Source organism: Prionailurus viverrinus, chromosome D3 (genome assembly GCF_022837055.1).
Source record: "Prionailurus viverrinus isolate Anna chromosome D3, UM_Priviv_1.0, whole genome shotgun sequence".
NCBI lineage: Eukaryota > Metazoa > Chordata > Mammalia > Carnivora > Felidae > Prionailurus > Prionailurus viverrinus.
This window is the reverse complement of record NC_062572.1, coordinates 76,887,907-76,900,314: the sequence shown is the minus strand read 5'-3', so window position 1 is coordinate 76,900,314 and position 12,408 is coordinate 76,887,907. Positions and strand designations below refer to the sequence as shown.

At 40.1% G+C, this 12,408-nt stretch overlaps 1 protein-coding gene across 5 annotated transcripts in view; it reads right to left on the bottom strand.

Moving 5' to 3' along the window:
• WDR7 (WD repeat domain 7) overlaps window positions 1–12,408 on the bottom strand; it is a 363,164-nt gene that overhangs the window by 279,904 nt on the left and 70,852 nt on the right. For all 5 annotated transcript variants that reach the window (XM_047827886.1, XM_047827887.1, XM_047827884.1 and 2 more), the window contains one exon: window positions 5,432–5,646. In XM_047827886.1, coding sequence (XP_047683842.1) covers window positions 5,432–5,646 — 215 coding nt within the window. The remainder of the gene's footprint in view (window positions 1–5,431; window positions 5,647–12,408) is intronic.

Genomic DNA, 12,408 nt, shown 5'->3' with positions numbered 1-12,408 from the left:
CCCCACCTCTACTTTATCTTATTCTCATTTTTAGTTCTTCGTACCCTGATTTCTGACCCAACTAATTCTTCCAAAGCAGCTCTCCTAATGATCACCGGTGACTTCCCTAATTATTAATTCCACCCTTCATTCCCTCAAGTCTTAATGTTATTTCGCATCTCTGATCAACTGCTGACCTTTGCTTCCTTTACAAAAATTTGTTTTTAAGTATATGTGTAACCGAGGCCATTGCAGGTTACTGGCCCAAGGTCACCCACAGGTAGCATGTTACAGACATAATTGAAACACAGATATGCCCATCACCAGAATCCAGGTTCTTAACCACTCCTTTGAACTGCTTTTCAAAAATGAAGCAAAGGCTGTTCCGTGGAAGAACAGTATCTACAAACTTGCTGTTAATAATGCTGTCCTCTGATGCAGGGTTCAACCACCTATGACCTAGATGCCAACCCAGCCTGTTGCCTATTTGTGTAAATAAAGTTTTATTGGAAGCCAGTCATACTCATTCATTGGCCTATTGTCTATGGCTGCTTTCACACTACAATGGCGGGTCTGAATCACTGTGACAGAGATTGAATGGCCCACAGAGTCTAAAGTGTTTACTGTCTGGTGCTTTATAGAAAAAGTTTGCCAATCCCTGTTCCAACCATCTGTCTTTTAGGTTCATCACTGGCAACCCTGAGGATGATAATAACGAATTCACCTATCTGCAGTAAGAATTAAGGAAGATGGCATATCTGGAATACTCTAATGATCAGGCATCCCCAAATAGGCACTATGGTCTAATCCAGGCTCTGTACTCCAGCATTTGTTTGGGGCGGGGGGACGGGGGTGGTGGTGGAATCCCATCCCTACTCTGTCTCACTATCATTCCACTTCTTTCTTGGAAGATTTTTGCTCCCCTTGCACACATTCCATCTCCCAACACTCCAAACAAGAGGCAGATGTCTCCTATCACAACCAATCTCAAAGCCTATTCTGTGAGTTGTTTGTTTCTGTTAACAGCTCCGCCACTCTCCCTTCAACCAGGCTCAGAGCTCTGAAATCGTCTTACAGGTCTCAACTCTTCCCTATTTATTATTGAAGTCCTATCTATTCAACCAACACAACAGCCTCCAAGTCATTCCCTCTTCAACATTTCCTCTACCTAATCCCATCCCAGTTCCCACTGCCTCTCACCTAACAGCCTCACAGTTCATTTCCCACGGCAATAAGTGTCCTGCACATAAATGTCAGACATGGAAAACTATTTCTTAAACAAAGATCTCCTTTTAAGACTGTTCAGTATCATATTGTTTACCCACTGAGGTAAGTCCTCAGCTTTGCATTCAAATAGATTCCACAATATGATTCCAATCTATACCTCCAAACCAACTTCACACGAAATTTCCTGGGTATTTTCTATGCTTCACATACTACCTAAAAGCTCTGAAAATAAAAATATGAGAAACTCAGCTCCTACCCTCAAGAAGCTCAAAATCTAATCAGACAGACATAAAGAAAAACAAAACCAAAAAATATCCCTTACAAAGTAAAATGTTTTATTTTAATTTTTTTAACGTTTATTTATTTTTGAGACAGAGAGAGACAGAGCATGAATGGGGGAGAGTCAGAGAGAGAGGGAGACACAGAATCCGAAACAGGCTCCAGGCTCTGAGCGGTCAGCACAGAGCCCAACACGGGGCTCGAACTCACGGACTGCAAGATCATGACCCGAGCGGAAGTCGGACGCTTAACCGACTGAGCTGCCCAGGTGCCCCCAAAGTAAAGTGTTTTAAGGAAAGGTCTGAACAGGAACGTGTTGAGCACAAAGAGAATGCGAGAACTAATTCTGCCACCAGGGGGCAGAGAGGAGAAGTTTGGGAATGGCTTCGCTATCCTCACAGGAGAGGGATTAAAGAAGCAAGGAGACAGGAAAAGAAACATAGGATATAGGATGCAGGATGTCTAGCATTTCTCAGCCTTTTCTCTCCAGAGCAGTGATTTTAAACCAGAGGCAATTTTGCCCCACTTGGGGCATCTGGCCATAGCTGAAAACATTTTTGATTGTCACAACTGGGCAAGAGAGGATGCTAGAGATTTGTGATGGGTAGAGGGAAAATGATTCTCAAAATCCTAAAATAAACAGGACAGCCCCCCGCCCCCCACAATAAAGAATTATCCAGGGGGCACCTAGGTAGCTCGGTGGGTTAGGCGTCTGTCTCTTGATATCAGTTCAGGTCATGATCTCACAGTTTGTGAGTTTGAGCCCTGCATCGGGTCCTGTGCTGACAGCACGGAGCCTCCTTGGGATTCTCTGTCTCCTTCTCCCTCTGCCCCTCCCCGTTCGTGTGCAAGCGCGCGCGCGCTCGCTCTCTCTCTCTCTCTCTCTCTCTCTCTTTCTCTCAAAAATAAATAAACATTAAAGGAAAAAAAAGGAGTTATTCAGCCCAAAACGTCAGTAGTGCTGAGGTTGAGCAACACTGCTCTAGAGTCATAAGGAAAAAAAGTAAAGGAGAGGGTCCAGCTGACATAATTGCAGGACACGCTGGAATGCTGACAATACAGACACAGCAAAGGAGAATGAGTTATGCCTGGACGAGCTTGCTCGCCACAACCAAAGGGGAGAATACAAAACTGGGCAGAGGGCAAAGGTGATTAATAAAGGTTCCACGTCTAAGGCCACACGAACAGGAACAGATCTGGTCGTCAAGCCAAGACCATCAACTGTGAGGGAAGGGAGAAGACCTGGGCAAAGAGGCTGAGGCAGAGGCCATCAGCACTTCCTGCCACACAGCACCCAATTCAATACGCATTTACTGCACAGCTGCTACTAGATGTCAGGAGGGAAATGGCAATAAATAAGTCACAATCCCCGCCTGCGAGAAGGCTGAATTTCAGTGGGGAGGATCAGGGAAGCTGGTAAGTGATTACCATACCAGGGAAATTAAGATACACGCCATAAGAGAAACACACAGGGGTTTGAATACACACATCTTGCAAAACTTTGAGGCAGCCATAAAGAGTAATTTCACTTCACAACCTCTGGCTCTTCCAGTGAAAGAAAAGAATCAGAGGAAAGGAAATCCCCCATCTTTGTCTGCAAGGCTCCGCGTGTCCGGCATAATTAACAAAATTAGCGATATACAATACGTGTTACTCCAAACAGCCCAAATGCCAACACTAGTCTAACAAGGAAAAGGTAGGACTCTTTCTATAGGGCATTCCCTTAGAGATTTTGCTTTCCATTGAGAGACCCATGAAGAAAATTAGTTCCCATATCCTAGAGTCAATCCTGCACCCCTGACACGCTCTTAGTTATGTTCTGTTTTTTTAAACTTTGGGTGGGTTTTATTTCTCCTGAGATTAGGAAGCCATCCAGAGGACAGCTCTTCAAATATTCCCCTCAGAAGGAGCCTCAAACTCACCATGAGAAAATAGTTAGAGAAATCCCTAATGGTCCAGCCAACATACATTTTTCATAAAGTGATTACCCTCCCGCAGCCTCAGCTTCCTAAGCCTTTCCCCCCTTCTGTAATTGTTTTCCTTGTAGGCCAGGCAACAATTACCACTGCTACAAGACTGAGGAGGTTCACAAGCAATATATTTTACAATACATAAGTGTAGTGTCTCTGATATCTGCTGCTTTTATCACTAATTGCACTATAAAATGCGCTATTAAAACAGGGACAAACAAGATTGTAAAAATCACATAATGGACCATGACCACTTACAAGAGCCATTCATAAATGTTAACCGTACCACTTATTTTTCTTTAATTTTCCAGTCGTATCATGATTTTTACAAATTTTTACTTCTAGGGGATACCAACAAGAAAAAGAATACATTTGAAAATTCTATGACCTACATACTTACCCTTGCATATACTATTTTATAAACTGGCATAGAATTAAAAATTAAATAGAACATCAGACAATGTGCTATGAACACTGAACTCTGAGGGACATCTACATGATCTCTTGAAAGAAATTATAAGCATGGCAAATACATTTAAGCTGTGATTTCTATTCAAACTTCACAACACAGGCCAGAAAGCAGGAAAGAAAGCGCAGAAGGGTTTCACAATTCTGACCTACGAAACATACAATACAACAAAGCCAATAAAGCATTTATTTCTTGGGGAAGGACAGAGTGATCAAATATGACTGCCAATTACCAGAGGAAATGGGCCACTGGAACCACCTATAGTAATTCCTGTGTCATCAGCACTCAGTGCTAATTCATGGGCAAATTTTCAAGTTTGTAGATGAGCCTTTCAACCTGTTCATTATTTATCTACGTGTCTACCCATTAAAAAAAAAAAATAGCAATCCAGAATGAGAGAGAATGAAAATAACAGCATCTGTGCTACCCACTAACGATTCTAATGAATACTCAGATGCACCCGGGAATTTTAAGTTGTGGCTCAGATGAGATGCTAATACTGTCTCTCAGTTTCATGCAGCCACTACCAGAGACAAGCGAGTTCTAACAGTACCACAGAACATAAATACCACAAACCAAACAGTGGTTAGCCTCTATAAAACTAAAGACAAATAACCAATTAATGAATTCGGATTATTTGTTCTTCTTTTATGTAGGATCATCTCCTGTTAACTCAAGAAGTAGCTGATGCCTTCATGTGAGTATCAGCAGGGAAGGTGTGATCCAGCTTGGGTCCTGGCCAGCACTGGCGCTTGAACAACCTGGCCCTACCTATTCCCGAGTATCCTCTAAAATCCTTATAATGGGCCAACCTTACTAAAATCAGAGCGTGCTTTTCAAACAAAGGAGCAGCCACAATTAGAAACATCTTAATTGTACCTAAATCATGATTTTTTTTTCTTCCGAGAGGTAAGAGCCAGTGCTCAATCTTTCAATAGGAAGACTGTCAGAAAACCGAAAGCCAGATTACATGATAAAGGTTTGCTCTAATTTCAGAAATGGAAGTCACTTAATTCCGCAGAAATCGTTTTAAACTATTTTTTAAATTTTTTTAACGTTTATTTATTATTGAGACAGAGAGAGAGAGAGAGAGAGAGAGAGAGAGAGAGAGAGAGAGAGCATGAGCATGGGAGGGGCAGAGAGGGAGAGAGACGCAGAATCCAAAGCAGGCTCCAGGCTCTGAGCTGTCAGCGCAGAGCCCGACACGAGGCTTGAACTCACAGACCATGAGATCATGACCAGAGCCAAAGACAGACGCTCAACCAACTGAGCCACCCAGGCGCCCCTCATTTTAAACTATTTTAAGTGGTGAGAATAACTTCCTTTTTCAAAGTGCCAAATACATGAAGTGTGCTAAAACAAGGCTGGATAGGCCTAAATAAAAACCAGACGCTTATTTGTCATCCATGTCTTCTCCCCAAAGTTATTGCATAAGACCTGCCAAAACTGTGTTATGAAGTGAAGTTGAATGGGAAACTACACACACGGGCCCACATACCACACTTACTTTGTCAGATGCCTCGGAAGCCAAGAGGTTAGTTGCAAGAGTCTGGAGCTTATGATGGGCCATGTTTTTAAGAGCAGCAAGACTACGCCGGGTCATAGCCTGCTTGAGGTTGATGGCTGGGTGACTAAGTGAGTCAGCCGCAGCGGGAACTGCTTCATCACAGGCATTCAGTATCTCTACGGCGGTTATCCCCATCACGCAGCGATCCAACGCGCCTGGAAGACGTAGACATTCACCATCAGCACACAACACTATAAACGCTTCAAACGGTTTTTTAAGGAAAGAAAACGCATAGACGTTTTCCATGTGGGAATATTTTTATCGGTGCCTCTCAGAAACATTTTCTTGTACTTTCCTCCTCGAGGGACCTTCCACACGGCATTACCTTAACCGTTTCTTCTCCTGTAATGAATGCCCCGACCACAACTTCCCAATATAGTCAAGGTCAGAGCCAATACCTTCAACACCTTCTCCCCAGGCTTTTTCCACGGTCTTCCTGGTACTCCACACCATTACTCTACTACAAATACCAATTTCTATGACTTCAGCTTCCTCTAAGCTGTCTATCCATTTTAAACAAAAGAACTAAATTTTGCTATTCTTCTCATGTTTTCTACTTTAATATTTCCTGGAACTTCTCTTTCTCTGGGAAATATCCACAAAACGGGGAAAAACTATGACTTCCCATTTTGTCTGATGTCTTGACTCTTACGGTTCACACCCAATCAAAAGTTCCTCTGTGTGTTTGTGAAAATAACTACTAGTCCAACTTGTAACCACTTCTTCACTTGGCCATTCTTTCCATTCATCTCCATCTATGCACTTTGTGTCTCAGAGCTCAACTCCATCCTATAAAGCAGACAGCTCTTCTGTATACCGTTTTGTACAGCACATAGCATCAGGCCAGGCAGACAAGGGTTTCATTGCATGGATTTGTATATAATCTTCTGGAGACTATAATAATGACAGTGAAATGATGATGAAGTTTATTTGGATTCGCTGGGCATTCCTCTAGAGTCTTCTAAAAGAGACAAATCAATTTTGAAAAATAACAATAGCGAACACCCAGAAACTTAAATGTCAGCAAAATACAAGATTGCTACTATGTTTTTGAGCTGGTACCCAAACACCCAAACACAGATTCTAGTCCCAGTGTTGAGTATTTATATACATGCCGCTTAAGTTTGCCCCTCCTGGCCTAAAGAGCTTAACTTCTGACTCACTATCCCCTTTCCATTAGCAGTCCTGGAATTAATTCTTGGTGATTCTAGTATTAACAGAAATCAGTGTTTTACTAGCCAATTCACGGAGCTTTAACCAATACATTTTGAAAGGCAAAGCACAAGAAGGAATTGTCACCTGAAACTTTTTGTGTATGTATGAAATGGAGAGTGTGTATATTCGAACAAGATTTAGAAGTTCAAAAATGCTTGAAAATCACCAGCACATATGATTTTTCCACACATCCCAATCTCTTGGCTGAGTTCCTCTACTCCAGTAAACTGTGTCCTACACTCAACCACAGCCAATGGTCATATTATAATCTTATTACCAATAAATAAATCCCAACGTGATCCCAATTTCAAAAATGCCACTCTCTGATAGTAGCTCCCATTCTTCATTTCAACCCTCTGATCCAATGATTCCTTGTTCAGCACTGATGCCAACAATTCCATTAACCTCACACACTTGCACGGTCTCTTACTTCTCTCTATCCCGTGAAGTAAAATTCCATCGCCCATCCTCATAACCACAGCTCTGTCTTCATCTTGCCTCCTTGGACTAACTGAGCAAACTCCAACATTGACTAAATCCAACTTTCCACCTACTCTACACCTGTACATTGACGACAGATATGAATGGAAAACGTGCTGAAAGACTCCCTTGAAATTCACAATCACTGATCTCAAGGGGCTCTCAATAGTGACCACATTTCCACAGATCTTTCATTTTCCCAGTTAATTATTTCAGACCTTTCACTCCTCCCATCTCTAACACTCCATTTCCTGCCCTCAGCTGGGCAAAAAAGTTTTGTTTCCCATTTCATTTACAAAGAAGCAATTACGAATTAAGTTCTACCAGCTCCCACCACCATATCTCCACTCACATTGCACTATAATTGCCACATGAACTATCCAGACTCCTACCTAACACACTTGTAGCTCAAACTCCATCCCTCTCTTGTCTGCCCGTCGACATCATTTCAGCAATCCTCCCTTTTCCCTTCATCTATTTTCCCCACCTACTAGATTCTTCCCACCAGCATATAAGCATGCAATTATTTCACCTGTTTAAACACACACACACACACACACACACACACACACACACACACACACACTTGACCCAATACCCTTCTCCAGCTGGTATCCCATTTTTTATAATCATCCTCCAAAGAGCTATCTTTGCTACCTCCAAAGTTTCCTCCTCCCATTTTCCTTTGAACTTACTCAAATCACATTTCACCCAAAACATGCACACAACCTATTCTCCATGTTGCTACAGCCAATATTCAGTTCTCAGTCCTCATCTGACTATCATTTACTATCAGCAGGTCTTGTTCTTCCTCTCTACTCCTTGAAACACATTTTTTCATTTGGTTTCTAGGCAACAACACTCTTCATTTTCTTCTTCCTCCTGACAAGTCCATTTTAGTCTCCTTTGCTGGTTTCTTGCACATCACAGAAATATATCTAAACCCTGGAGGGACCCAATCATTATCTACCTGAATCCTCTTGGTGATACATCCAGTGTTATGACTGAATATCATCCATATGCTAAGAACTCTCAAATTTACATCAACCACTCTGATATCCCTAACTTGAAGTCTTGACTCATTTATACAATTTACTAATCAGCATCTCTACTTGAATGTCTAATATTCAACTTAATATAAAAGTAATTCTTGGTCTTTCCAAAATCTACTCTTCCCATTGTCTTCTCAATGTCTAAAAATGAATTCCATCCTTTTGAGTTGCTCATGATCAAAACCTTGGAATAACCTTTAACTCAACCCATTCTTTTAAGCCCCTCATCCAACTATCAGCAAATCCTGTTAGCTCTCCCTTCAAAATATACCCAGAGTTCAACCACTTCTCACCAACTCCACTGCTATCGCTCTGGTGTAACAATCCATCATCTTTTATTGTTTACAGGCAATAGCATACAAGCTAATCTCCCTGCTTCCACCCTTGAACCACCTTCAGGCTATTCTTGAAAAAAGGCAAGAAAATTTAATAGTGAGCACAAAATCTAAATCAATTAAAACCAATTCAGAACTGACACAAATTTTCAAAATAGCAAAGACAGTAAAACTTATTGCAATTTGTATTCTAGATGTTCAAAAAGCTTGAACAAAGAGACACATTAGACAACAAAAGACCAAAATTAAACTTGTAGAGATGAAAACTATACTAGATGGGAATAATGGCAGAGTAGACATTGCAGAAAAAAGACCAATAAACCTGGAGACCTAGAATAGAAACTATATTAAAATAAAACACAGAGTAAAAATAATTTTAAAAATAAAAAGACAATGTGCAAGCTGTGGGCAATTTCAAGTAGGCTAGTAAACATATAGCTGGAGTCTCTAAAGAGAGGAAAGAGGGAAGGATCGAAAACATATTTGAATAAATAATGGCCAAAAAAGTTTCCAAATCCACTGAAAACCACACACCCACATATCCAAGAAGTATGACAAACCCTCAGCGCAAGAAATATGAAGAAAACTATAACCCAACTGCTCAAAATCAATAATAAAGAGAAAAATTTTAAAGCAGTTGGAAAAAAACTGACATAGCACTTATAGAGGAACAAAGTTAAAGGTGGCAGCAGATTTCTCATTGGAAATAATGCAAGCAAGAAGGCAGTGGAGTATTAACAAGAAAAACAAAAAACAAAAAAGAGCTGTCAACCTAGAATTCTACAACCAGAAAAAATATCTTAAAAACGAAGATGAAACAAAGAGTTTTTCAGACACACAGAAGCTGGAAGAATTCATCACCCATAGACCTGCACTACAAGGAATAAATATTAGGCAAAAGGAACATGATTCCAGATAGAAACCTGGAGCTACACAAAGCAGCAAAGCACAACAGAATGATAACCACACGGGTAAATATTCAAGACTTTGTTTTTATTATTCAGATTTCCTTAAAAGAGACTAAAGAAATAAGCAAATAGAAATAATATTCCAAATGAGTGAAAACCATAAGCAACAATATATATGATATAAAAGATAGAGTGGTAGACAGTGACCCAATTATACTTGAACAGAATATTCTTCTTTTTCTTTTAATGTTTATTTACTTATTTTGAGAGAGAGAGAGCAAGCAGGAAAGGGGCAGACAGAGAGGGAGAGAGACAGAATCCCAAGCAGACTCCCTGCTGCCAGCACAGAGCCCAGTGCAGGCCTTGAACCCTCAAACCAAACTGTGAGATCATGACCTGAGCCGAAGCCAAGAGGTGGGCACTTAACCAACTGAGCCACCCAGGAGGCTCTAGAACTATTTTAAAATATAAAGCAACTGGTCTGTGTAAAATAAAGGAGATAAACACAAAGGTAGGAGTGTGCCACATTGTGAAGAACCTTGATTTAAAGGCTACAGGAAGTAAATTATATGTTTTGTATTTTTTCATTAAGACAGTGCATGATCCAAGTGTTGTTGTTGTTTTATTCCCTAAGATTTATTGGCCAGCAGAGTACGGGATGGATTAGAAAGTAGAAAAAGAAGACAGGGAAACCAATAAAGCTAGCATATGTGTAACAAAATACGGCCCTAAGTTAGAATAATACAATGGAAACAAAAAAGGGAGCTGAGGGGTACCTAATGGGAAGGACTTAGCAATCAAGGACAATTGTCCAGAGGGCTCATGGGGGGGTGGGGGAATGGTAGCAAAAACAGCCATATTTCCACTATAACAACCTCTTTCTTCAAAATTCCAGAGTACATCATCCAAAGGAAGAAAAGAAACTTTCATTATACTTAGCTTTACCAAGATTTTAGAAAGATACCATTTTTTTCTTAACCATTTCATTCTTTGAGTCTTTGCCTGTCCAGTTGTATCTTTTGTAACAGAATGAAAAACAAAACTGTAGGAGATATAGAAAAGTTGATGGTGCTATGCCACATGTTGTGAAATGTAAAATCTAATCTCTACTGTATTAAATACTGCAGGTAAATAGTCAAAATGTGAAAAAAAATGCTTGCTACCAAACTTTTCTACTAATAACAAAAGACTGGGCTGAAGCACCACCTCCTGATTCTCTTTGGTAATTTTGGTAACAAGACAAAACTATCAATTTAAAGAAATAAAAATATTAAAAGGAAAATATTTATTAAAATTACAGACTAAACTGCATAAATTTATTATAAATCCATTAGAGATACCATAAACTCACCAACAGGCAAATATTTTGCATAGGAAGTTTACATAACAGAAGTACACATTACCAATGAATTCAAGAAAATTTATGCCATCTTATAATAAAATTGACAATTTTAAGTAAATTAATAAATTTAGTAATTTAAAAACTAGTCTGAAGCAAGAACAGCACATACACTAAGGCTTTACTTGAGTGAAAAATCTGATTCTTTGACACCTATGTTTTTGGTTATCCAAGCTTTACATATGTGTTTCAATAGACACCAATATACATCAGTTCCTAATTCTCTGCTATCTTGTATTAGATAATTAAGTTTTTTTTTTAATTTTTTTTTCAACGTTTATTTATTTTTGGGACAGAGAGAGACAGAGCATGAACGGGGGAGGGGCAGAGAGAGAGGGAGACACAGAATCGGAAACAGGCTCCAGGCTCTGAGCCATCAGCCCAGAGCCCGACGCGGGGCTCGAACTCACGGACCACGAGATCGTGACCTGAGCTGAAGTCAGACGCTTAACCGACTGCGCCACCCAGGCGCCCTGATAATTAAGTTTTTTTAAGTGATTTTAATGCATATTTGATAAAGTAAATGCAAAAAAAAGGAATATTTCAGAAAACTCATAGAGAAAATAAATACAAAGAAAAAAGATAACAGAACAAAGTCAACTGACATGACTCCTACTAACTTCTAACATTTGAAAATCACTGCTGGCATTTGCATCTGAACGAGAACACCAGTAACTCTCCCCAAGGAAAGAGGTGTATGACGTGAGAATCACTTTTGTTATGGAACAAAGACGATCAAGTGGTAACTGGTAACTGTCAGAGGAGAAGATCTTGTAAAATCAGTCATTACTTACAGCCACCGCTGCCTCCCAGACAGGACTCTGACCTTGTCAAGGGCCTGTGGGGTTGACGTGACACACCCCCTGGGAACACCACATGTGAAGAACGACAGAGTTGGTCCCTGACGCGCACAAACGGCTCCAGGCAGAAGCAGCCGCCATCTAGGTCAGTGGGCCACCTTTCCTAAGTTCCTAAGTAGAAGCCAAGAGGCCCAGCTGGCCAAATCTTGTTGCCAGTCATTTGGCTAATTTTCTAACTATCCAGAGACGTGGAAGTAAAATGATTTCGCCAGCCTTCACATCACCATGACCTGTTATTGCACATAATGAAGACGGCACAAGTAAAGAACAAAAGACTCCGGACGTCTGTCGTTCTAGTGAGATTTTAATTTACTAGCTTCAACTTCATTTCATTAGGAAATAAAATACTAGAAATAAAAAGTACCCATTTGGAGGGAAAAACAACTCAAAGCAAATGCTGCATAGAAGTATCAAGACATTTTTAAAAGGTTTAAAGCTAGAAAGATCAGTAAAATTCAAAACAGCCGACACAAAATTGCACACTACATACGAGGAGTTTTAGTGTAATATAGCTTCACTGCTAAAAATACATCCCCAAAATGCTAAGAAGAGGGGATAAACTATCTCATCGGAGTTTAAATACATCTCATCCATCAAACCTTGGCCGAATCTCATTTATTTGGCTTCATTTTTTATTTATTTAATAAATAAATAAATTTAATAAATAA